General features: G+C 47.0%; 1 protein-coding gene across 1 annotated transcript in view; it reads left to right on the forward strand.

Moving 5' to 3' along the window:
- KIF1A (kinesin family member 1A) overlaps positions 1–27,543 on the forward strand; it is a 198,710-nt gene that overhangs the window by 64,533 nt on the left and 106,634 nt on the right. The window contains 12 exon segments of the mRNA XM_078147217.1: positions 1,537–1,613; positions 3,145–3,324; positions 5,647–5,712; positions 7,281–7,459; positions 14,211–14,322; positions 15,727–15,804; positions 17,086–17,151; positions 17,857–17,874; positions 18,808–18,883; positions 20,799–20,877; positions 22,760–22,902; positions 23,628–23,654. Of these exon segments, the coding sequence (XP_078003343.1) occupies positions 1,537–1,613; positions 3,145–3,324; positions 5,647–5,712; positions 7,281–7,459; positions 14,211–14,322; positions 15,727–15,804; positions 17,086–17,151; positions 17,857–17,874; positions 18,808–18,883; positions 20,799–20,877; positions 22,760–22,902; positions 23,628–23,654 (1,101 nt within the window).

The following is a 27,543-nucleotide window of genomic DNA, read 5'->3' on the forward strand; positions in this document are numbered from 1 at the left end:
TGAGGATCCTTTGCATCCCTCTTCATTCTGGACATACTGATTTATATTCTAAAGGAGAAACATAGGATTATAGAAGGGCCCTTTGAGGCCAAAGAATCACAGAACATCAGAGCGGGAAGGGACCTCAGAGACCATCTGGGCCAGCCTGTGCCCTCAGAAGAACCCTTTCGGTAACATCCCCTCTGAATGAAACTCTCTGGCAAGGGAGATCTACCACCCGCCATCCACCCTCTCCCCATCCCCAGCCCATTCCCTTCTCATTATCAGGAAACTTCCTTACACCAAGTTGAAACCTGCCTCTAGGACTTCCACCACTGGTCCTGGGTCCTGCCCTCTGGGCCTATTCAGAACCAAGATAATCCCTTCTTCACATGATAGCCTTTCAAAGACTTGAACACAGCTATCACATCCCTCTAAGTTTTCCTTTTTCCAAGTCAAACCTCCCCAGATCTTTCAATCTCCTCTTACATGGCATGAATTGAAGGCTCTTCATCGCCTTGTTGGCTCTCCTCCAGACCTTCTCCAGATTAGCAATATGCTTCCTAAAATGTAGTGTCCAGAAGTAACTACAAGACCACAGATATGCTCTGACCCAGCATGGGTCTGCTAGTCCAAGCTTCCTGGCATGGCACAATTGCTATCAATCTCCAACTTCTTGGTGGGGAGGCTGTGAGCCCATCTGCCAGAGATGCCACCTCACTTTGGTGCCGGGTACATAGTAAGCACATGCTGTACCTGGCTAGTATCTATTTATCTCTCTATTATCTTTCTCTCTTTTATATACTCTCTCTCTCTCTCTCTCTCTCTCTCTCTCTCTCTCTCTCTCTCTCATCTACCTATCAACTAACTAAACTATCATCTATCTTTCTATCTATCTATCTGTCTATCTATCTGTCTGTCTGTCTGTCTATCTATCTATCTATCTATCTGTCTGTCTGTCTGTCTGTCTGTCTGTCTATCTATCTGTCTGTCTGTCTGTCTATCTATCTGTCTATCTATCTGTCTATCTATCTATCCATCCATTTCTTTCCTTCAGACATCTGTGAATCATGATGGCCATTCCAATATGTGAAATTTTCCCCAGTAAGAATCAAAACATCATACTGTTGGATGTTCAAACTTTTCTCTCCTTTCTTCATGACTCCCTCCCAGAGAAAAGTGTGAAAGCTCCCTCCCCACTTTCCATTTTTATAGTCACAAAGTGAGTGATGATAGCAGAGATAGAAATAGTAAAGCCAGAAGAAGAATGTTTGGGGTTAGGGGAGAGAAAATAAGTTTTATTTGGGATATGTTGTTGGAACTGTTTGCAGGACACCCACCTGGAGAGATACTATTGGCACCTGAAACAGTGTGACAGCAGAAATATTTCAGCATTTGGTGTTAGAGCACCTGGTCTTAAAAACCAATTTTTCCAGACCAGGGCAAAGCTCTTGTTGGCTGCTCTAAAGATGGTGCACCATAATCATAGGCATTCACCCCACCACCAGCCAACAGCTTCATTACCTTATGCTTATTTTTTTTTTTTTTGCTTTCCAGCCATTGTCAATCCAAAACAGCCCAAGGAAACACCCAAAAGCTTCAGCTTTGACTATTCCTACTGGTCCCATACCACGGTAAGCACAAACACCTGTGAAAAAATGTGAGCTGTCAAGATAGGGGGAATGAGCAGCTTCCCTAATTGCCTGCTCTTTGGAAGAAACACCCCGAAAGTTTGGGCATCAGATATATAGCAGGGAAGACAGAGAAGCCAAGCAGCCCCAAGGCATAAAGGGGGTCATCTACAAACTTGGGAATGACTGAATGCATAAATAAAACTACTTGTGGACAAACCCTGCATTTTCTGTGTGAGCCAGGAAAGGGTTTTTTTGGTATAAATTGTCAGGGGAGGAGGGTGGTTTGGTGAAATTTTTGCCTGGGAGAGCCAGAACATGAGTTGATAGATCATGGCCCAACAACTGTGTACAAACAACTATGCCTCCTAATGCCAGCTGACCTCTTAATATCACGCTGGTCTGGAATTGGTCACAGGATGATCTAGGGCAGTTTACTCTTTTTATTTATGCTATGATTTGAATTATTTATTCCTTAGATCAAATCAAAGGCAAATAATACTGAAGAAGGTTGCTTGAGATACCGCAACAATTAACAATCATTTATTAATTACCTTCTATGGGCCAAGCACTATGCCAGGGACCAGAGATGGGAAGACAAAAATGGAACAGTCCCTAGCCTTAAGGAGCTTACTCCTATCAAAATGATCTCATCAGTATGGGTTCTCCCCCCAGTGGGACAGATGCCTTCCCATCCTGCATGCTTCTTGTCCATAATCTCCCCAAGGTCCTCCAGAGAGGATCTGGCCAAAGGAATTGGGGACCTCCTAAATCTTTGTCATCTCACGGGTCTCAATGCTGTTCTCAGGGCTGTCCGTCAGTCATTATTCATTCTGAGTACTTGAACCATAAATCTAGAGCTGGGAGTGACCTCAAAGACCATCCTCACATTTATAAAGAAGGAAGCTATGACCCAGGGAAGTGAGATGCTCTGTCCAAGATCACAGAGGCAGCAAGCAGTGGAGGTGGGATATCATACCCACCTTCCTTTCTGACCATGTTTCCCAGATGCTATCATTCACACCACTATTGGCTTGCAATCCTCTTAAACCCACCCTGTATCTCTCCAAGGTGAAAAGTGTTCATTCTTTCCAGATTGTGGGGATTCCCATGATTCACAACTTTATGATCTAACTAATGTGATTTGATGACCTTCCATGATGAACTCTCTGTGATGATAAGATCACAGATCCTTCATTAATTCACAGATGGATGAAAATCCCCCGTAGAAAAGTATGAAGAGGTTATGATCTGTAGCCAATATAGTGACAATCTGCAGCATCAAAGCTGAAGATCTCCCAGAGTATTTTCCTTCCTCCTAACTCTGCTTACTACTTACTGCTTCCTGTGTTACTTTGGCCAGGTTATATAATCTCTCTGATCCTCTCTGCTCCTTCAACTATCAAATGAGAGGATCAGACCAGATGACCCTCAAGGTATCTCTCAGCTCTAAATCCGTGGCCATGTTCTGTCCCCTGCCTTCCTCCCCCTTCATTCCTCTTATGTGTGTTCACATCTTCCTTTTCTTTCCCAGCCTGAAGACATCAACTATGCGTCACAGAAGCAAGTCTACCGAGACATTGGGGAAGAGATGCTGCAACATGCCTTTGAAGGCTACAATGTCTGCATCTTTGCCTATGGGCAAACTGGTGCTGGAAAATCCTATACCATGATGGGGAAGCAGGAGAAAGATCAGCAGGGCATTATCCCACAGGTAAGTGTGGCCAGGATGAGAATGAAGATAAGGAGGTCAGGGTGGGATACTAAAGGAATCTACAATTTTTTTAAAAAAGTGATAAGAATCAAAGTCGTAAAATCAACTTAAATTCAAAAAGCAATCTAACCATGTCTTGATTAGAGAAAATGATCTCTAGGAAATGTAGAATCAAGTCAGACAAAAAAAGCTAAAACTAGGTGTGATCCCAGCTTTAATAGCCCCTAACACAGAGACTGTGTTACTGTTCACATGTTACTGTTCCTGTGTCCTTAAGAGGGAATAGGCAGGGGAAAATTCAGGGGAAATAAAAACAAAATTTCATTTTTAAAAATGAGAACAGAATCTTAGGAAATTAAAGTTTAACCCTCAGTCACAAAAAAATTAACTCTCCTGGTTTGAGGGACTGTGAGGCACAGAGAGAGGACTTAGAGAATTTTGTCCTGAGAGACTCAGTCAACTGTCAAGGAGAATCTTGAGAGCAATAATTTAAATTTTACTTATTTATTTGTTTATTAATCAATCTGTCCCTCCCAATACTTCTCTCCAGTTGAGCAAAAAAAAGAGATAAATCTCTCAATGCACAGCTGCATCATCCAGCAATATAAATTCCCATAATGGGTATGTCCACAAATGTATTTCTCTTCTGGGTTTAAAGTTCTTCTCCTTGTCAGGAGGTAAACAATGTGTTTGACTTCCACTCTTTAGGACTCCTGGTTTACTGCTATTGCATTGATCAGAGTCCTGGAGCCTTCCAAAGTTTTTTATTTTTTCTCTAGAATATTGTTATAGTCACTTACATTATTATCCTAGTTGTGCTCACTTCTGCATCAGTTCATAAAGGTCTTTCCAGTTTCCTTTCAAACTGTCCATCCTCTATTTCTTATTGTACACCAACATTTCTTTATATTCTACCACAATGCGTTTAGCCATTCCCCAATAGGACACCCCTTTAGTTTCCAATTTTGACTGCCACAAAAATTGCTGCTACAAATATTTTTGTACATTTATGTCTTTTTCCTCTTTCTTTGATTTCTGTGGAGCATAGACAGAATGTTAGTGGTATGGCTGGGTCAAAGCATGGACATTTCAGTTATTTTGGGGGCATATTTATGATTTTCCAAAATAACTGGACCAATTCACAGCCCCACCCACAGTGCCCTAGTGTGCCTATTTTCTCACAGTTCCTCTAACATGTTATTTTCTTCTCTTGTCCTATGAAGAGATATTTTGAGAAAACTTTATTTAGCTCTCATTTTGTGAAGAAATATTATGAAAAGAATTCCTGAAAGATTTGAATTACTGTCCTGAGAGAACTGTTTCTAGAGTCGAGGAGGAATCAGTGAGAGTTTTCTATTCCACATTTCTTTCCTCTGCTTTTGAAGAACATAGAACAACTCTAGCTATGAACTTTATCCTCTGTGATACATCATAAGTGCTTTCCCTCCCTCCTGCATTTGTTACTACTTTAACACATTGTATTAGCAGGAACACTTTCATTGTTTTAGTCATTGAGAATGTAGGATTTGAGATTTAAAAAGAGAAATAGCAGGTGTTTATGTAAACAAAAAACAAACAACAACCTGTTTCTGATATATTAATAAACTGAGATAGGAGCTCAGTACTAATTAACTAATGAAGGAGAGTGTGTATGTGTGCATTTCTATTTATGAGAAAATATCAGAAGAGTCCCCTTGATTGCCTTAGAACCTGGGTGAAGAATTAATAAGGAAATTATCCAGTAGCAGTTGGAGAAGGTGAGGATGATTGACAACTAATGCATACTTAGCCTGAGTCAGTCTCCATATAAGCTAGACATGAGATGTCATCCTTAAAACCCCCACATCGAGGATCATTTGGGATTTTTGTGTATTTTTCCTCAGGGGTGTTTTACCATCACAATTTACTCTTTCCAGATGATGGTTAAACTACAACTCCCCAGGATTCTATTGCCTGTTAAAGAAGCAGTTACTGTATCCATCATCTCTGTGTGAGGGACTCTTGAATTTGGGCTTTAAAAGGTTAGGAACGTGAGGAGAAGGGGAACTGTGTGTCAGTGTGTGTGATCTGTAGACAATGATGGGTTGCAGAGTGAGGATTCCATTGACTTTGGCAATGATCAAAGATCTGGAAAGCCTCAGGGGTCTTCGTTGTATACTGGAGTGCTTCACCCCCCACCCCAGATGAACACGCAGAACTATGGGTACTAATACTGAAGAAACAGAAGGAATGAGACTGATCTCTCTCTCTCTCTCTCTCTCTCCTCTCTCTCTCTCTCTCTCTCTCTCTCTCTCTCTCTCTCTCTCTCTCTCTCCTCTACAGCTCTGTGAGGACCTCTTCTCCCGAATCAATGACACAACGAATGATAACATGTCCTACTCAGTAGAGGTAAAGATGCCCTTCTCCGTTAGGGTGGCCGGGGTGCAGGGGCCTGAAAAGATCTGAGCTTGGCTTGAAAATAACATAGAATTCCATAGAGTAGAATCATAACAAGGAATTGTGTAAACAATGCTTGGTGGAGGAGGGTTGGGTTGGTCTTCCTGAGCAAAGGATCAGAGGGGAGGAAAATACCCTCTGATTCTAAGTCTGCCCTGACAACCCAATGGGGAAGAGGCTGAGGACAGTTTGTCCCAATTGGGTGCATTCCCCTGACCAGAACAATGCCTTGGATGGGGCAGAGAGGAAGAGGTGACAGATTAGGACCATCGGGGGGGGTGGGTAAAGAGGGGAGAGATGATGAAGAATGAGGGTGGGACAAAGGACAATTTTTCTCCCGGTTGGGTCTAGTCATTCTGGCCAATTCCCAGGAGTGGGGATTGGGGTAGAGAGAGGGGTGGTGTGGAAAAGAGGCAAGAAGAGTCAGGTGAAGGTGTGGCACCCTCTGGGGGAAAGTGAGCCCCAGGAGAGGGATGGGATAGTAATGGTTCTATTTCATACACAGAGAAAGTGAAGGGTGCAGAGGAAAGGGCTCTTTGACAAAGGATAGTTGGATAGAACCACACTGGGCAATAGGGGGTGGGGAGTATGTAGAAAGAAGGACAGAGTACTTATGGTGGCGCAAAATTCTGGCCAGAGAACCTGAATCTCTGGGATGGAGACAAGGAGAAAGTATATTGGCACACCCCTTAGGGGGTCAGTGCCCTAGGGCAAAATTCCAGTTGCTTCACCTTGTTATAGCTTTTGTTTGACCTCTGAATATGATTGAAGAAAAGGCCAGTTGATTTCATGCCCTATTTATTATTATTTATTCATTCACTCGCACATTCATATAAGAAACATTTGTTGAGTTTCCACTGTGGGCAAGATCCTGTGTCGGGAAGATGAAAAAGACACCCTGCTCTTGACCAGCTTCCAAGCTAGCAAGAGAGGTCAGACAAGCGCACAGATCACTAGACAGGAACAGAACATGTGAAGTGCCCAGAGAGAGGCATGAAGTGCTCTGGAAGTACAGACACAGTTATTGGGAATGCAGCCAGCTGGGGAAGGGGAGGGGGATCATGGAAGGCTTCCTGAAGGAAGTGTTCTGCTGGATCTGGAATAAGAACCTAGTGAACAAAGTTGTGGAGGTGGGGAAGCCCAAGGAATGCTTGCCAGATGGTGAGGGAAGTAGCCTAGCTAGGTGAATAGGACACATGCATGGCAGTAGTGGACAGTGAGACCAGAAAAGCAGGTAGGAGCCAGATCACCTCCTTTTCTCCCTCTGCCCAAAGTACCCAACCCATACTCCACATACGCAGATGGGGCTCAGGATATCATAGTCTCAGCAAAGTGGACTGGAATCCCAAACACACTTATTTCATGATAGTAACAAGTATACTTCTCTCCCAGTCTTCAGTAATCCTGGTGTGGGACCCAGTCATAGAACAGGACCTCAATGCGTCCTTCTGGGATGATGCCTAGGACCTCCACATCCCACCTCTCACCAATGGCCTCTTTTTGACCTCCCTGTCCTGTAGGTCAGCTACATGGAGATTTACTGTGAGCGAGTCCGGGATCTCCTGAACCCCAAAAACAAGGGCAACCTTCGAGTGAGGGAGCACCCCCTCATGGGCCCATATGTGGAAGACCTCTCCAAGCTGGCCGTCACCTCCTACAATGACATTCAAGATCTAATGGACTCTGGAAACAAAGCTAGGTGTGTGTGAGGGGAAGCCTGCTCTCCTTAGACTCAATTATTCATTTCTCTTTCCTTCTGGCCGCCTTCCCCTCCATCTCTAAGGAATCTGATTTAGTGAAGAGAGGAGAAAAAAGTCCTGAAATTCAGAGAAACCCCACCCCAGGTTGTGCTCCTGGCTCTGTCATAATTCCCTCGTCTCTCTTGTGGAGGTTGCCATCCCTGCCCTGTCTACTTCACATGTCCAAACCCTCTTATCTGACAGATGACAAAACTGAAGCAGAGGTTAAGGGATGGTCATCATGACAGTCAGCTGAGATGCTTGGGAAAGTGCTGTGAACACAGCTGTAATGAGTCTTCTATGAATTGTACTAGATAGATGAGAGGTGTGAGTAGTCCAAGAACAGGAGGACTGTGGCTCAAATCCCACTCCTAGACTTCGATGCAGTGCATAATACCATATAGCTTTAATGCTAGAAGGAACCAGGAGTCATCATGTCCATCTCTCTCATTTTACAAGTGAGGAAACTGAGTTATAAAGAGGTTGTGACCTGTCCAAGATCACAGAGACAGTGAGGCCTGAGGTAGGACTTGATTTCAGGTTTCCCTGAATCCAAGCCCAGTTCTCTACTCACAATGCCATCCTGCCTCTCTCAGAGCAGCTGTCTGACCCTGGTCCCCATTTTCCTCACCTGTAAAGTGGGCATGATACTGCTTTCACTTTGACACTCTTTCAGCATCATATAAAGTGACATTCATTCATTCATTCAACAATCATTTCTTAAGCACCTAATGTATGCCAGGTACTGTTATTAACATCGCTGATGCTGATTTACCACTTGGGGTTGTATGTCACCTCAGGGGAGAGGGCAGTGGGCTGGGAGTCAGGAGGACCCCGGTTCCTATTCTGCCTCAGATATGTGGTAGCTGTGTAACCTTAGGGAAGTCACCACTTAACATCCCCTGTGCCTGTTTTCTCTTCTGTAGAATGAGGAAGTTGAGCTTGGTGGTCCACGAGCCGGCTCTAGATCCAAGATGAGGGTTTAACAATCAGCTCCATGGGGAGGGCAAAATGTATGCGACACACTTTTAAATTAAATTGCACTAGGAACATTTCCCCCATCTCTTGAGTCTATACAATTAACAGAACAATATATCAAGTCTGGGGTTGGAGCATTTGTTGTTTTTTGAGCTGTAAATGCTCACACAGACATTCTAACACTGGACCTCAGGAGGACGGGGTTAGAGATGGCTCCAGTACACCCCTGTGCAGGCTGCTGTGATCTGTAAGACCGTCCCAGTGGTAGAAGAGGCCAAGCTGGGGCCCTTGTGATCCCTGACCCTCGGTGACCACAGCAAACATTTCCCTGAAGGGTAGCACGGGACAACGAGAAGAGTACTTGACTGTAAGCCAAGAGACCTGGACTTTGTCCTGACTAGAAGGGCAGACTCATGTAGAAGGCTGGCTGTGGGATCATGAAGACACCACTTTGAATCCCTCTTCTGACACCCAGAATGCACAATCCTGGGCAAATCACTTACTCTCTCAGTATTCCAAAATCTTAGACAACAGTCACAGCAGTAACTGATGGTCACTGGCAGGAGTTTCAACATTGAAAATTCCTGCTGCTGCTGCTGATAAAATCATAGGTTAGGATCAGACCAAATGTGCTAGTAACCAGTTGTGTGCTCCCATGCAAATCCCTTCACCTCCATCCCTTCTTCAGCTAGAAAGTGGTATAGGAGAGGAGAATAGGCTGGATTTAGCTGTGGAAAGGCAGCCTCAGGCAGTCAGTGGCAAGAGCTCTGTGACCTGCCCCATCTCTGGGCCTCCTCAGTTTCCTCATTTGTAAAATGAGGATGGCCATGCCAGCACCACCTTTCTTAGACGACTGTTGTGAGGAAAGTACTTTGCAAATCTTAAACCTCAAGAGAACTGGGAGTTGCCACTGGTAATTTTCAGTTTGCAAATGCAGGATTATAACAAAGCTCAGATAGATTCGTGGCTGTGCAAAGCTTTGAGAACGTTAGATCACTCTTGAAACAATATTAATAATAGCTAGCACTTTAAGATTTATAAAGCATTTCACCAATCTTACTTCATTTACCCTCACAACAACCTTGAGAGGTGGATGCTATTATCATCTCTATTTTATAGTTGAGGAAACTGAGGCAAACAGGGTTGCATGATTTTCCCGGAGTCACATGTCTAATAAGTGTCTGAGGCCAAATTCGAATGTGGATCTTCCTGGCTCCAGGTCCAGCTATTTATCCACCGCTCCTCCTGGCTGCTGCCACCATCATCATTGTCATTATGCTTTCCTGAACATTGCCACATTCATTCCTCCCAGCGATGAGGTAGGTATGAATTGGCCCAAATTATAGCTGAGTAAGCGGCGGCTCAGAGGTTAAGTATCTTGCCCAAGCTCCCACGGCTAAGAAGTGCTGTCACCAAGGCTGGAACCCAGATCTTCTGGTTATTTGGACCAGCTCTCCTTCTCCTTCTCTGGGATGGCCTTCCCAGTCCCAGCTGACCATTTCTCATCTTTAAACCCAGGGTCCTACTGACGAGCTTGAGTGCTGGTTCTGTGGGAAAGAGCTACCCCACTGAGGCCAACAGCCTTGGGATATGAAAAGGCTGCTGCTGGCTTCAATGGAGGGACCTCTCCCTCCCCAGTTTCCTAGCCTCATTGAATAAACTCAGCCCCTGCCAGCTGGCTGCAGGAGCCTGGTCGGTGACCCTCACTGGGAATTCACCTCAATGCTCCTTTCTCCAGGGCTGCTGCAGACTCTGGGCACTAAGCCAGCCTCTTTTCCTTTTCAAAGAACCCCTAGGAGTTTGATTCAGTTCTCCATCTCCCAGCCTGGCTGCCCTCCGCTACCATGGGCCAGCTGCAGCGGGAGGTGGGAGAATTTTTTCCAGTCTTTGCTCATCCTCTACTTGAGCCCAAAGTTCAGGATTCAGCCAATGATGGCCAGCAGGTATGCCCAGCTCTGGTGGATAAGATATCTTCCTCAGGCATGTATCAGTGTGGCCCCTTCAGAATACAGAGTGTTCTCTGAGCATTTAGCTTAAGGATACCATTGCTGAAAGTCCTGGCCATTCAGGGATTGTCCTGTAAAAGAGGGTCACTGTTCTGATCATCCTAGCTGCTTTCATGCCCACAGCGGCTCTGGAGATAGGCAGTGCAAGTGAGAAGTTCTAAGACTGAGGCTCAGAGAGCCTTGGAAGTACCAGAGCCAGGAACCCAGACAACAATGAAGACCTCTGAACAAGCTCAACCTCTGACTCTGTTCTGAGTGCCCAGCCTGGAGCTGAAGAGTTCTAGGCTCCTAACACAGGTGCTAGACACTAGGAGGCTGGTAGCACATTCATGTCGCACAAAGATTCATTAAAGGCACTGGGAATGTTTAGCCCAGAGAAGACTCGGGAGCCCCACTTGGCTGTCTTGAAGGATTTGAAAGGATAGCATTTGGAAGCTTTGTTTTGCTTGGCTCCAAAGCACAGGCCCAGGAGCAGTGGAGCGAGTGAGTGGCACTCGTAAAGATGCCAGTTTAGGCTGAAGGTCGGGGAAATCTTAGCGATGAGAGTTGTCTGGCATTGGGCGGCCATGGCTTGGAAAGGGTGGCCTCTGCCTCCTTGGAGGTCTTCCACAAGGCTGCAGGGCCACTCAGCTGTGTCTGTGTGGGCTGGACAAGAGGCCACTGAGGTCTCTTCCAGCTCTCCCACCCTGTGACATTCTGTGCTTCCTTTGTGCAGTGGGGACCCTCTGCTCGACACTGCCTCCCCCTCATGCTGCCACCATCAACACAGGAATCACCAAGTAGAAGCCATTCAAGTCATCACTCATTCATTGATCCCTAGTCAGGTGATCAATGCTGGACTGGGTGCTGGGAATACAAAAAATGAACTAGCCCCTGCCCTCAAGACACTTACATTTGCCTGGAGTCACTGTGGCAAACGCTGAGTCAGGCTGTCCCGGATGACAATCAGGTTAAGCCCAAACGTCTGTACTTCATCCAGGCCAGGAGAGAGAGGCAGTAGCCTGTCCCTCTGGGGAAGCCAGCCAGGGCAGCCTCTACCATCAGTCCTTCACACAGATGCCAAATTGAGATCCTAAAGCACAGTCTGAACATGTCTCTGCCCTACTCAAGAAGCTTCACTGGATCCGTATCGCCTCTAAGTCAAAAATCCCACTTGGCTGTGAAAGCCTTTCACGGTCTGATTCCTCTCATAAATGGCATCTACCCCCCCTATACAAAGGCTGTCCCCCATTCCTGAGGTGCTTAGCCTTCTCACCTAGGACTTCCTGGAAGGTAGATACATACCCTACCTCACCTACTGCCTCCCTTCAAGTCTCAGCTAAAGTGCATCCTTCTGTGAGAGGCTTTCCTCGATTTTTTAATCCCCTCCCACACCCACCCCCCAGCTAGTTTGTATTTGGTGTGTATTTATGGAGCAGCACTTTGCTGTAGTGGATGGCGAGGTGATCTCAGAGCCAGGAAGACCTGGGTTCAAGTCCTTCCTCGGACACACACCAGCGGAGTGACCTTGGGCAGGTCACTTAACCTCCGGGCTGTGAACAACCCATTAAGACTATGATTCAGAGAAGGGACAGACCTGCTCTAATAGAGGAAATTTCCTCACTGTGCCAATGAACTCACAGATCTGGGTCTTCCCCAATACTTTATATTCACTTTCCCTGAGCACATTTCCCCCTCAGTAGAATGTAAGGTCTTGAGGACAAGGAGTCTTCACTTTTGACTTTGTCTCCCCAGGTTTAGCAGCCTCTTGCACCCAGTAGGTGGGTACTGTCTGAGTGTTTGGTGAATTGCCTTAGCAGAAGGAAGCCCAAGGCTGCTGATTAGCTCTGCCTCTGGCCTGGGGGTGGCTATACAGGAAGGGATGGGAAGGATGTGCTTGGATTATTTACCTTTGATGGTTTAGAAATGAATCACATCTTCCCTGATAAGCCTCTGCTATTCAGCCACATCCCCGCTTCTCAGATGAGGCCCAGTTACCATGGAGATCTGGCTCCTGATCCCTTCTTCCTGCACCCAGGATGGCCCTGAAGCATCCATCTGTCTTCCCAGGGGGCCAGAGAACATAGAGAGCCCAAATCATGTCTAATCTTGGAGGTAGCAGAACAAGAACACCTAGATAGAGCCAAAAAGGATCTCATCTAGACTTACCCTTTCATTTGACAGAGGAAGAAACTGAGTCTCAGAGATGAAAAGTAACTTGTCCAAGGTCATATAACAACTAATGGAGACATGAATCCCCCAAATCCACTGAGAATATTCATGGCATAGTAGATAGAAAGCCAGCCTTATAATCAGGAAGATGTGGGTTCGAGTCACACCTGGCTGTGTGACTGGGAACAAGTCACTTAAACCCTCCACACTCCAGTCAGTTCCCTAAGATTGTAAATGGAAGAAAAGGTATAGACCTGTGTTGGTAGAGGAAATTCCCTCACCTGGGAGTTCTACATACTGATAAAATCACAGATCGAAGTAATCTCTCTTAATTTCCAAATACAAATGAAGGATAGGAAAGGAGGCTAAATTGCGTCTCCTGTGCGTCATGTTCCTTCAGAACAGAAGCCTGAGGTCCAAGAGCAAATGTCTCCAAACGCAGATGCTCCGGCTGCCCAGGGCTGCCCATGAAGCCCCAGCTCTCCAGGCCAGGGGGTGCCAGCACTCCAGAATTGCACTGTTAGACCCCACCGTGCTTGCCTCTTACTGTGACAGCTCTAGAAAGGAAGCAATGGGGAGCAGCTTGGAGACATCCTGCAGAGCAGAGGATACAGACACCCCTCCTTCCGCTGCCTGATAGATTCTGCCCTTCTCCTGCCTCTAGCCTGACCCATGCAATCCTTGGGCTGGTCTCTCAGCAGGAGCAGGAAATTGGGGGCAGGGTGGATAGTGACAGACACAGGGATGGCAAGACATGGGTTCAAATCCTACCCCTAACAACCGTGACTCAGAGTCTCAGTTGCCTCATCTGTAAATATTAGCACCTACCCTATTGTTGGGACAGAAGGTGATAATGTCTGTAAAGCACTTGGCCAGTCTTAAAGCATTATGCACATGTGAGTCCTTATCCCATCATGGCGGTGAGGTAGTAGATGGATGGGATTTAGTGTATATTCCTTTTTCATTTCTCCAGGGAGATGATTGATCTATAGTGGCCCATGTAGCCTTGCACAAGTCATTTAACCTCCTTCTGCCTCAGTTTCCTCATCTGTAAAATGAGAGGGTTGGTCTTGGTGGTCCTTCCAATGCCACATCTTTCATTCTGTGAGCTCATGACCTTCCTGCACCTAGGTGGCTAAGCAGTATAGGAAGACCTGAGCTCAGATCCAGCCTCAGACACTCACTAGCTGCATGACCGTGGGCAAATTTCTCTCTTAGTGTTAGTTTCCTCAACTGTAAAATCAGATCATGATAAAACCTGCCTCACTGGGTTGTTGGGAAAATCAAATGAGATAATGTTTATAAAGTGCTTGCACAGTGCCTGGTATACAGCAGGCACTTAATAGGTGCTTGTTCCCTACCCCCTTTCTATCACCTTTCTGTGCCTCAGTTTCTCCCTCTGTAAAATAGGGGACTTGGACTCAATGGCCTCCAATGCCCCTTCTATCTCTCTCCATCCAGGACCCTGGGATCTGTCCAGCATCATGGACATTTCCCCTACCTGGTCTATGGCAGACGGCCAGCCCAGCTAAGAAGGCTTAGAATTTCCTAACATTTCCCATTTTCTTCCACATAGGACGGTGGCTGCCACCAACATGAATGAGACCAGCAGCCGCTCCCATGCTGTCTTTAACATCATCTTCACACAGAAACGCCACGATGCTGAGACTAACATCACCACAGAAAAAGTGAGTGTCCTGAGTTCTTAATTTACTGGTGATCACAAAGTGAAGACTTGGTAGTTTCGTGGAGACAAAGGCTTAAACAAGGCAGCACTGTACAGTGGTTAAAAGTGATGGATGGAGAACCAGGAAGACCTCGGATACTTGCTCCCTGCATGACTGGTTGCAAATCATATCTAACACCTCTGTAAGCCTCGCTTTCCTTATCTGTAAAATGGGTATGGTATTACCTAGATTAGGGACTTCAAAAGGTGGTTGGGAAGTTCAAATGAATTAGTGCCTATACAACATGTTGCAAACTTTAGAAATGTCAGTGAGTATGTTTAGTGATTATATTTATAAATATATGTACATATCTTTTATCTGTCTACCTACCTGTCTATCTATCTGTCTATCTATCTATCTATCCACTCCCTCTCTCCTCCAGAAAGGAGGGGTCCAGCCTTGGAAACCCAATAGCTCCAAAATGCTGTCTGGGGCCTGGCATTGGGCATGCAGGAAGAGGCGACATCTTTTTGGTTGTCAGATCTGTCCCTTGGTCTTGGAGTGACCTGGAATGAAGGCCATGAGTATTGCCCCCACTGGGAACCAATTAACAAGCTCCACTCTCTGCTAAGCAAAGCCTTGGTTCAAACCATGGTGAAATTTGGAACCACAGAATCTTGCTGGAGCACCAAAGGCCCAGACTAGGGGAAGGAGTGATGAGGGGATGGGCCCAACCACTGATTCATTTATGTCATTTATATGTCATCTCACAAGGCCTTTGCTTTTGGGGCAAAGTCAGGAATCCTGGCAGGGCATGAAAGGAATCTTCCTTTTGGCTTAAGGAAATGACAAACATGAAGGGGAAAAGAGCCCATAATCTAGGCACTGATGAAGGATGGTCAAAAAAGTCACAAATATTCTCCCAAGTTACAGGAAGTGGGACCTGGAGCTAAGAGAGGCCTGAGTTCAAATCTCTCCACTCACACTTAGCTGTGTGGTTATCAGCAAGACACCCCACCTTTCTAATCCCTCATCTATGAAACAGGAAGGGAGAGAGGGAGGGGGTAATAGCATACTTTGCAAATGTCAAACACCAATCATCATTGTTCTACCCGTCATTCGAGGCCTCCTTCAAACGCCACTCCTGAGGGAAGGAAGCCTCCTCTGCTGCCCCCCTCCTGCGGCTCAAAGGGCTCTCCCCCTCTGTTGGGTCATTATCCTCCGCCATTTTGTAGTATGTGTTTGTAGCTCTGTGAGCTTCAAGGAGTCTCGGCCCTCCTATGGCCACTCAGAGATCACAAGGAGCTCTGAGTGTGGGGTCCCAGGTGTTCTGGCTGGGGATGTTGGCCTGCTCTTCTTCAGCCTCTTTAGACCCACGGGAGTCTCTGGAGTGTCCCCTAACACCTGGTCTGACTTGGCTTTCAGGTGAGCAAGATCAGCCTCGTTGACCTGGCAGGGAGTGAGCGAGCTGACTCCACAGGAGCCAAGGGCACACGCCTCAAGGTAAGATTAGCATGCTTCTGCTCTTGGAGAGTCTCCCTCTGATGCCACCTCCGAGGACAGAATGTGTGGGGTGACCTTGGGAGCCTGGCACCAGCATGCTGTACAGCAGGACGCTGAGGCAAGGCTGACGGTCTTCTCACTCCTGCCTCTTGGAATCTTCCCTCAAAGCCCAGATTGGGGGCATCCTACAACCCTCCTCTTGTTGCTGAGGCCCCCCCCCCTTTCTCTGTCTCTTTGTCTGTCTTGGTCTCTGTCTCTGTTTCTGTCTCCCTACCTTCTCTCTCTCTCTCTCTCTCTCTCTCTCTCTCTCTCTCTCTCTCTCTCTCTCTCTCTCTCTCTTGCTTTTTCTCTCTCTCCCTCCCTCCTCTCCTCTCTCTCCTTTCCTCCTTCTCTCCCTCTTTCCTCTTTCCCTCTCCCTCTCTCAATTGTTTACTTTGTATTTACTAATCGGTGTACCTACTGCATTTCTGCCATAGAATGTAAACTCATTGAAGTTCCACCATTTCATTTTTGTCTCCATATTATTCTAAGTGCACAGAACAAAATCAAAGCTTAACATGTTTGTTCAGTTTAATTTCATGGAGGCCAAGGGCCTTCCCCTTTTGAGAATATGGCAGGTCCACCAGGCAAGACCACAAGGAAAGGAATAGAGTGATGATCTGGGATTACAGTAGTTCCCTTGGGATAGGCTAGCAACCACTAGGGTTGACTTGTTCCCTTGGGGTGGTGCTAGCAAGATGGATTCTAGAACTAGGTTTGAAGAATGGAATCAAACCTGGCAATTACCCTGATCACTACAGGGTCTAAGGAATGGGAAATGCCCAAATAAGTAAAACCTTAGCGACAAAGTCAGTGCCATTTGCTAGGAGATCCTCATCAAGTAAATTTCTTCTGGGGATTTAGATCTTCCCATCTTTAACGTATTGAGCATGGCTCTGGTCAGCTACAAATGCTCATATGTGTGTGCATGCATTGTGTGTGTGCACATGCCCACGAGTGCACACAGTCCAGGCAGATGGGAGATGGAATGTCGTATTAGGAGAACAGCAAGTAAATGGATATGGCTGGAATACAGAGAACGTTAGGTAGAATAATGGGAAAGCAGGTTTGAAAAGATTATGAAGGGTCTTATCGGCCAAATAAAGGAGTGTGGATTTCATTCTAAAAGGAATAGGGAGCCACTGAGGCTTCCTGAACAGAGCAGTGACACTAAAAAGAAGTTTCCAGAGGAAAGCTGTTTTGACTTGTTTTCCAACATTGGGGCTTTGTTCCCTCCAACAGGAAGGAGCAAACATCAATAAGTCCTTGACCACACTGGGAAAAGTCATCTCTGCTCTAGCTGAAATGGTGAGTTGGGCTCGAGGGCTGCTTTGTAATCATGAGGACACATTGGCTAGTCAGGAAGAATCTCTGGCTGTAGACTCCACCATGCCAGTTCTGCTATGGGCTAAGACAGGGGCAAAGATGATTTTAAAGCTTCCTGCATGTGTCTTTTCTAAAGATCAGGTGTGTTAGTGTCCTGAAGATCTGGTAGGACCCAAGCAGGGACAGTGCCAGTTTCTTCTCTAGTTCAGCTGTGCAATATATAGTAATTTTGAGATAAGTACTAGGACAGGTAGTCCTAGGGAAAGGGGAGTTGATCATTCTGGACACCCCTCTCAGATCCTCTGAGAGCCAGGTTTCCTTCCTGAAACCTTCTATTTTGGGATCCAATGGTCTTCTTCTCCATGGGCCAGGGAACTTGTGCTTTTCCAAGGACAGTTTGGGGTTATTAGCAGAATCAGAAATCTGAGTCACCAGAAGCCCTTCCAATCCCCTTCCATCTGCTGTTTTCTAATATGTGACAGACAGCTGTTGAGACAGCCACATTTCTCTTTGGCTTGCTTGCCAGGATCAGCATGAGGGAAAGGCAGCTGGTGCAGAGGGATGGTTTACTCTAGCAATGCCAGCAATTTATTCCCCAGTCTATTGTTTTGGCCTCTAACTCCTATCAGTTCATCATGATTTGCTTTTCTTAGCACTTCTAAGTTAGTTTCTCTGTTTTCTTTCCAGGATTCTGGACCAAACAAGGTTCGTGGCTCTCTGCTTCCTTTTGATATTTAGAAGAGTGTCTTGGAGAACAAAAATAATGCTTGGGATTAGGAAAGGGACCCAGGATCACCTCATAGGAAAGCCACTGGGCTGGAATTTCCCAATCTCACACTTCTGCCCTTATCTACCACTGTGATCCAGAATGGTTATGGTCCTGTGCCTTGTTTTACTTTCCTGTAATACCTAGAATCATCTCCTTCCCAGCCCATGGGGTAATGGAGATAAAACATAAAAAGAACTAGGGTACTCATTTAAAATCATGACCCTGGATAAAATGAAGGGATGATGGATTACTGAAGACATTTTTTAAATCTCATTTCCTAGATGTCTTAAAGATGCACAGTTGGCAATGGAATGGACCAGTTGACCTCTTGGGTCCCCTTGGATGAGGCCCCAGGCAGCATCTAATTGTCTCTGCAGTCTACTGCTCACCATTGTCAAACAGTGGGCTTTGGGCACCCTGGGCCCTCAACTGTCTCTCGGTGTGAACAACACAAAGTCCTTAGTAGTAATCTCCACAGTGAAACCCAAAGACCACTTGAGGCTGTGGACCATCCATCGCAGCCTGATGATTAGGAGACAAAGCAAAGAGATACCCATTCCTCACAGTCCAGGTTTACAAGGGCACTCTTGAGCCTCAGAAGGCCTCTGATGTAGAATGACCTTGAGGGACTGTATCCCTCCAATCTCAGCCCCAGGCAGAGGCTGCCAGGAGAAGCAACAATGTCCTGTCTGTGTGCAGAGTTGATGAGTGGCAATGCCTGGCCTGGCCTCCATTGTGCTTCTTGTTGGTTCCTGGGCTTGGGCACAAGCCACTTGGCTGGCCTGACAATCTGCCTCTCATGCTCTTCTTCTACCTGCCAAGGGGCTCACAGGCTTGACCTCCTTGGATTCTTCCTTTTCCTTCTGCAGAATAAAAAGAAGAAAAAGACTGATTTCATCCCATACAGAGACTCAGTGCTGACCTGGCTCCTCCGGGAAAACTTGGGTAAGGAATCTTCTTTCAACCCTGCTGCTTCACATTCAGCTGTCATCGTCTTCCTCCTGCAGTTCCCTGGCAACCAGCCTCCAGGGGCACCAAGTGGGCCTGCCTCCTGACGGGGAGAATGCTTGGTTTACTGCTTCCTCCATCCACCTTCCTCAGAAAGGATGATGGGCTCTTGTCTGGGAAAATTGCTACTCCCCCTGGGAGACAAGCAGAATGCAAAACTGCAGGCACATTTGGGTCAGAGAGGGCTGGTCCAATTTCTAAGCCTTTCCAAGGTCTGGGATTAGCCCCTTGGGATGCCATGAGTTTGAGGAGTGGGTGTGAGATGGGGGAAAGAGTACTGGCTTTGGAGTCAGAGAACTTGGCTTAAATCTCACCTCTGACACCACCCGTGGGATATTGAACAAGTCCCCAAGCTCTCTGACACTCAGTCTTCACGTCTATAGAATGAGAGCATTGAACTAGATGGCTTCTGAGGTTGGGCCCACTCTAAATCTATGGTCCTATGGTTCTACTCCACGCACATAAAAGTTGTATAACGCTGGGAAGGTTGCTTCCCTGCCCTGGGCCTCAGCTTCCTCATCTTTAGAATGGGAGTAGATGAAAGGTTGGACTGGGAGTTGATGAATGGGGTTGGACTGGGAGTAGATGAATGAGGTTGGACTAGGAGCGTGGATGGGCCTAGCTAGGTGATCCAATGTTAAATGATAGAAAGGGGGCCACACTGGGGCCTTGAAGGAGGATAAGTGGCTTCTGAGATAGGTCTGGAGCTCTGTGAACTGGCTTTCCTTCTCAGCTGCACCAATGACCCTTGGATGATCGCACACAATGGGTTCCAAAGGAACAATTCTGGGGCCAAAGGCAAACACAGTGAGACAGGCCTTAACATGAGCTTCACCCATGGGGCTGGGGAGGAGGAGGAGGGTGGAGGGCAGCAACCAGAGGACCAATCCTAGGTCAGTGGAAGCATCTAGTCAAATCCCCTTATTTTATGGAGGAAGAAAATAAGGCCCAGAAAAGGAAAGCAATTTACCCAAGGTCACAGAGGTAGCAAGAGGCAGGACATCAAGGAAAGACTGGGGGATTTCAGGATACAGGTCTCAATAGAGACCTGGGGGTCCTGCTCTATGGTAGTAAGGCAGAGATCCTGGCATAGGGGCAGAGGGACGGGGAATACCCTGGAGGTGTGATGGGATTTGGTGAAAAGTCAAAATGAAAGCCTTCATCCTAATGGCCTACAGGCATGATCATGGCTGCAGAATCATGAGGTCTTTGACAAATGGTCAGAGGAAAGAGACCGATTGCTCCAAGCTGAAGAAATGGACATCTCAAGATCTGTCAAAGTCTATAGTCAAAGTCCCAATCATACCTGGCCTGAGCCAGGAAGGCACACATCTCACCTCTGGACAAGCATTCTGAGCCTCAGTTCCCTCATCTTTAACATGTAGATAATAAAACCATCCCACCCCACTCCAGAGGGCTGTAGAGAGGGTCACATGAGTCTGTGTGGTGCCTGGCAAACCTTAAAGCAATCTAGACACATCAGCTCCTATTATGTCTGGACAACGACACAGTGAGGTACAAGCTAGAGGCATTATTGTTCCCATTTTACAGATGAACAAAACTAAGGTCTGGGTTTGCAGACTTTTAGGTACTAGTAAGTCATCAAGTCAACAAGCATTTATTAGGCACCTATTCTGTGTCAGGCACTGTGCTAAGAACTGAAAGAAGGAAGGAAGATTTGAATTCAGGTCTTCCTGAGTCCAGGAAGATCTCATCTGTTAAAAATGAGGGAGTCACGGCTGATGGTGTCAAAAGGGAGCTTCCAGCTTCCTAGGAGGAAAGAACAGTGAATGATGGTTGGTGCCCAGTTCCTCGTGGGGCTGCTCCTGAGGTGTTTTGTTTTTCCTATCAGGGGGTAATTCCAGGACCGCTATGGTGGCAGCTCTGAGCCCTGCAGACATCAACTATGATGAGACCCTCAGCACTCTGAGGTAAGACCTGGGGGGCCAGAGATAATATCTCCCATCCATACCCTCCTTGAGGGCAGGAGAGTGATGCATGTGGCCCTCTCAGACAACTCTACCCCAGCACATCGCTCCAGCATTCCCCCATCATCACTTATTTAAATCTAATGAATGTTTCCTGCCAAAGCTCCTTCACCTCAAGATGTGATCTCAAGGCTATGAGACAGAGGGATGACAACAGGCCTTTTCCTCCTGGTTCTATCTTCTATCCTACCCCACCCTCCTCGTGAAAGCATGATGGATTATCTTGGCTGCAGCCGTAGACCCATGTGGGAGTGGACAGATGGGATAGAAAGCATTGATGGGCCTGGGAAGGAAGGGGCTTGACTAGGGGTGGCAGCTCCTAAGTCAGAGAGATCACCATGGGCCACATGATGCTAAATTGTCCTCATCACAAGGACATTTGTAGGCAACTTGGAGTCAGCCAGCCTTGATTTGAATGCTGATTTTCCCACTTACAACCTCTGTAACTTTAGGCAAATCACTTACCTCCTCTAAGCCTCAGTTTCCTCCTCTTTAAAATGAGGCTGTTATACTACATAGCCTTGAAGGTCACTTCCAGTTCTATGCTTATGATCCTACAACCTTAAGCAAGTCGCTCCCTGCCCCGTGCCTGTTTCCTCATTTGTAAAATGAAAGGGTTACACTAAATGGTTTGTGACATCTCTTTCAGCTCTAGCTCTGTGTGTGTGTGTGTGTGTGTGTGTGTGTGTGTGTGTGTGTGTGTGTGTGTGTGTGCATTCAGACATATACACGAGACAGACAGACCAGGACCTCGAAAGCCCACACCATAATTTCATGAGTAGCTCTAGAAGTGGCTTGAGTTAATGGAAGATAATTAGAAGGCATTCCATGTGATTGTCTCCATATCGGGGTGCACCTGGCCCAAAGCAACCATATTCCTGCCATTTGGAACTCCAAAGTACCAATTATTTCACTCTGACTCCAAATTAATTTGGTCTTTGATCTTACAAGTAGGTAGTCTGACTGTCTGACTGTCCAGAGGCAGCTGATTCAGAAGTGACTCCCACACCACTAAATGAGTCATTTCCTGTCTCTTAAAACCTAAGCCTTTCACTTTTGTGATGTCATTCAAGGCTCACCAGGTCCAGCACCTTCTGGATCTGTTCTCCAAGAACATATTCCTGATGAACGGGCCCAATGCTTCTGGATAGGCTATAAGTCTCTCATAACTTATTCTTATTCTCTTTGCCAAGCTACCCTAATCTCACTTCTGTACCAGTCATCAACTCTGAGGTTTAATTCAGAGGCTCTTTCTGAGTTGTCAAATTCCTCTAGTGTTGGAATCCTGAACCTTATTTATTATTCTTATTGTTATTCATTGGCTGTCCAGTGAAGTCTCCAGACCCCTTCTCAGAATCATGTTTGTTGCCTACCTTGTTAACTGAAAGAATTGCTACATTTCGGTTAGAGGTTAATACAAATAAAGACATCATTGTTTGTCCCCACCCCAGTTCATGGATCCCTTGAAATGTACTCCTAGACAGGATCCTTGGGCCCCGTGAACAGCTCCCACTCTGGTGTATGGGTTTTTTAGCTGCCTATCCAAAGTGTCCAAAATCCCTCAAAGCCTCTTGCTCCTGGCCTTCCCAACATCCTCATTCTGGGACAGTCATTTAACTTTCCCGAGCCTCAGTTTCCTCAGCTGTAAAATGAGGGGATTGGGCCAGACAGACTGGGGTCACTTAGATTTAGGATCCGATGATCGCTGCCTCAGTATGGTTCAAGTCTACAAAGTGTATTTATTATGTGGCGTCTGGTTGCTGAACGTCTTCTGAGAAGCAACGGGCACTGTCTGGTGCACCGAGCACTTCTGTCCTCTTTGCAGATATGCTGACCGGGCCAAACAGATCCGGTGCAATGCCGTCATAAATGAGGACCCCAACAACAAGCTCATCCGGGAGCTGAAGGATGAGGTGGCTCGCCTGAGAGACCTTCTGTATGCCCAGGGGCTTGGGGACATCATTGACAGTATGTATCCTGTGGTCCTCCCTACTGCACGTGCTGCATTTTCACGTCCCTTAGTTGAAGGGCTGTAGCAACTGGACCTCAGACATAAAAGTGCTAGCAAATTGGGATGTAGGAAGTAGTCTTCCCAAAGGAATCCAGCCTGTCCCAAGGTCTTCTCTGGGAATCTCTTCTTCCCTCTCCTCCTCTATCCCTTCCTCCCTTCCTACCTCCCTTATTCTCTTTCTTCCTCCCTCTCTCTCCTTTCATCCCTTTACTGCTCCATGGCCAATGTTAAGTTGTCTGGCCTTTCCACCCCTGCAAGAGTACCTCCTGGTTCCGAGGGATGAAATATAATCTACACTCTGATTCCTAGGAATTAATTGTCCTGTCTCTCAAGTGAGCCCCTTCCTCTGAAGGGGGAAGTCCATTTAGAAAGGTGAGGGATTTCCCCAGCTCCCAGGGCTAGGTTTGTCACTAGCCAGGTGTAGGGTAGGTACCAGGATGGATAAGAGAGGCCCTTCCTAAGCCAGAGTTAGAACTTGATGGAGCTATGGGAATTGGGAGGGGGCCCCAGCATGCCACCTGGCCTGAGCAGGCACCACATGAAATCAAATCCTGCCACCCCTAGCCTGACAAGGGTGGATGACTCTGTTGGCTTCAGCTCCCAAGTCCTAGAGAGTTAAACCTGTTGTTGTTTTGTTCTCTTTGTCTTTCTCGCCCACTTTCCCTTTCCTTGCCTCTCTTAGCCAACACTGTGCCAGGAGGACCTAAATGTGTGTATTTCCCTTTGCTGATATCTCTGTGTGCTTCACTGCTTCTGAGAGAATCAGTCATTGGCAAGGAACATAAATACAGCATGGGATGGGAACCCCTAGATGGGCTCTCCAAGGTCTGCGATCATGGCCCAAGGCTGGGCTCTGGCATCCCCATGGAAACAGATACCTGTCCTCCTACTCAGCCATCCTTTCCCCTTCCTGCCACTTTCTTGCATCTCCCTCCAAATCACAGGCCCATGGGATGAAAGAGGGGCAGTCCAGAGCCACCTGCTCTGCCAGTCACTACCTGGGTGAGCTTAGTCAAGTCACTTCAACTCTGGGGCCTTAGTTCCCTCATGCCAAATGAGGATGCTAGACTAAATGAGCTCCAAGGCCCCCTCCAGCTCCAGAACTAGGATTCAACGGCTGTAGGAAGAGGAGGGTTCTGGTGCTCCTAAAATAAATACTGAGGAAGGCAAGGGCATGAGAGTGGCTGGACAACTGATGTCACTACCATCTTCCATGCTGGCCTAAAGGACAGAGCTAGAGTGATGGGTGGAATTTGCCAAGTGGTTAGTCTCGGCTCCATATAAGTAAAAACCCACTAACAATTAGAGCTTCCAAACATGGAACGGGCTGGCTCAGAAGGGGCTTCCTACTCACTGGAAGACCACTTGTTTGGGGCAGTATAGAGAAGGTTCCTGCTCAACTCTCAGTTGGCCCGTGGGGCCCCTTATAGCTCTTCGAGCCAATGGTCCTGGACCAGCTCGAGGCTGACCCCCCGTTCTTCAAAGGCCATCACTGACCTCACAGGACAGTGAGCTGTCCCCAGGGTCTCCAGTGCCTGCTATGATTCTATAGGGCAGGAGTCCCTGACTATTTGTGGGGAAGACTTGTTCCTATCTGCCGGTGACCCTGAGGTCAATGGTAAAGTCTGGGATTGGGAACAGAAGAGGTTCTGCTGGTCAGGCAGTGGACGGTGAGGCTTGGGGAGGAGTGCCTGTGAGTGGCAGGCATTTTCATCAGGAAGGAAGGAGGGTCTGCCTGGAAGCAAGATGCTACTGTGGCTGCCTGTTGGAGGCTTGAAGGTAATTCAGTTCAAGTCTATGACAAGCATTAAGCCTCTACTAGTCTGAAGTACCATACTTGGTACGGGGGATACCGAGACCACAGTTGAGCAGGTCCTGCCCTCAAGGAACTTATGTTCTGATCAATCCATACGTGGTTATTAAACCTCCACTCTGGGCTAGGCACAGTGCTAGACTCCTCCAAGTGCTTCTGTAAATTCCTGCTAGGGATTCAGAGACTAAAAGAAAACAAACCCTGCCCTTGAGGGGCTCACGTTCCAATTGATCAATAAATTAATCAGCAAGAATATACCAAGACTCTACCATGTGCCATATAGTTGCTAGATCCTGGAGTCACAAAAGCAAACAGAAAAAAGCCCCTGCCCTCAAGGCAGGGTAGGATTTGACTGGTAGGATAAATAAAACATGCACTTATTTGGGTAAATCCAGAGTATCTGTGTACATTGGCTAATGGTTAGAGAGCTGGCCTTGGATTCAAGTCCCAATTCTGACAAGTACTAGCTGTGTGATCCTAAGCAAGTCATTTAACCTTGAGAGGTTCTAGGAAACTCTCAAAGACTATATTTCAGAAAAGGTGTCAACCTACATTGATAGAGAGGATCTCCTCACCTGGAAATTTACTATACTTATGAAATATCCCTCAATACAATGTAATTGCCACAGGGAGAGAGCATTAATAGATGAGTAGGTCAGGAAATGTTCCCTTGAGGGGCAGCTAGGTGGCCCAATGGATAGAGCTTCAGCCTTGGAGTCTGGAGGTCCTGAATTCAAATCTGGTCTCAGACACATAACACTCACTAGCTGTATGACCCCAGGCAAGTCACTTAACCCCATTGCCTAACAAAAAAAAAAAAAAAGGTAGAGCTTGAGCTAAGCTTTGGAGGAGCCTGGGGATTCAAAGAGGAAATGATATCTGAGCCATGATAGTTGTGTCTAAAGGAAATGTGAAGGGTTGGGGTGGGGAGGTGGCAATCAGCTAAGCTGGCCCTCAGGACTATGTAGTTAGGGCCCTCTGACTCCTTCAGATGCCCCTCCCTTCCAGGAGCTCATATAAACTCCTGACTTCCCTATGAGCATTTCATTGGAGGCAGGAGGCACTGCCTCAGTTTAAGGAAATAACCCTTGAGGTTGGAAGCTAGAGAAAGACTGTCAACGGCCACCTCAAATGGTGAATTCCTCCAGACAGAACCTTCTCCAGTTGCATGTCCTTTGATGCTGGTGAGAGACACGAAGTAAAATTCAAAGTGAGTCTCTTCACAAAAGGCTTCCTTCTCCTTATCATCAAGACATGGAGGTGATGGGAGGTCCCAAAGTAGGTGCAAGTAAAGCAGAAGGTGTAGAGGTCTCTATCATGCAGGGAAGGCCTCGATCAAACGATCCCCAAGCACTGAGGAAGCATCCACTATGGACTTGCTCAAGGTCATGTCAGAATTGGGACTTGACTCTAAGGCCAGCTCTTTAACCACTCATTGATCATTTAGTTCAACCTCCCCCTTATGCGCTATGGGGGAACTGAGGTCCAGAGAGTTTGTGACTTTCCCCAGGAGGCACACAGCGAGTTAGTGACAGCTCTGGGACTCCAGAGACTCCCAGTCCAGCCCGGTCCCCACTCACTGCCTCTGACTCCAGGCCCATCCAAGAAATGTTTTGGGCACCCACTCCAGAGCCCAGGCACCCCAGGGGAACCCTGTTTTCCCAAAAAAACTTTTGGTGAAACAACCTCCATGCTATAGCTATGTTTGCTGCTGCTGCTGCTGCTGCTGCTCCTGTTGGTGTCTGCTAGGGCTGGCATGGGAGCTAGTTCTGGTTGGAGAGCTATTGTCATGCTTATTGGCCACAGAGCTGTTTTAGGAGGGGCCCACACCTGCAATGGTGAACTGCCTTTAGGAGATACTGGGCTGGTGACAAAGGAGCACCAGGGAAGTAACGAAGGTGGTGCCATTAGACATGAGATATCGTCTTCCCTGCTTAGAGCTTGAGCTTGCATGGCAGATGGTCCTACAGCCTGGGCCTTTGTGTATCCAACAGAGGTGAGCAGCTGGGATCACACCTTAGCTTGGGGGGTGAAGCTAGAATCTCTATCTGACGGGCCCAGAAATTCAGTCTTTGATCCCCAGTCCCAGGAAAACATGAGGGCTACATGCCCAGCAGTTGACATGCATCCTTTGCGTGACCCAGGTGACAACCAAAAGAAGAAATCCTAGAGCGAGCACAGTTCTCTGTCTCCTCTGTGTCTGAAACAGCCTGAAGTCTCATTAGCTCACAAAGACTGAATTTCTGTGCTCCTCTGAACCAGATTCTTAGCTCTGCCCCCAAGTGCCTGGTGAAGTGGACTCCTCCATGGTGGATCACAATGGCCTGGTAGAGGAGGGGGTGGTCATGTGCCAAGTGTTGTCAGTTAAAGAAGGTGCTGAACTAGAACAAGAAAAAGAGAAGGCCCCCCCTCCCCAACTCTTCCAGAGCACTCCCCAAGAGGGTCATTGGGCCTTTCTTTAGAATCCCAGTGAGACAGAGATGGCCATGGAATGTGGCCGCAAAGAAAGGTCTAGAGACCTTGGAATTCTAAGATACTTCCCCCGTAGGCTAAAGGCCCATCTCACCAATAGAAGTGACTGAGGGATAAGTCTGAACTCCTCCAAGAATAAGGGAGGAAATTGCAGAAACAGGCAGGGCATCAACTGAAAACTGAAATCACTTTGGATAGTGAGGTAGAGGCAGATGCTGACTAGGGAGTGTGGTGAGGAGCTGGGAGGCAGCTGGGAGATGATGGGGGAAGCTGAGAGAGGATAGCAGAGGAAAGAAGGAAGGGTTCTGAGTGT

The sequence above is a fragment of the Phascolarctos cinereus genome, unplaced genomic scaffold, assembly GCF_003287225.1.
Source record: "Phascolarctos cinereus isolate Bilbo 61053 unplaced genomic scaffold, phaCin_HiC Scaffold_7;HRSCAF=346, whole genome shotgun sequence".
NCBI classification, from domain to species: Eukaryota; Metazoa; Chordata; class Mammalia; order Diprotodontia; family Phascolarctidae; genus Phascolarctos; species Phascolarctos cinereus.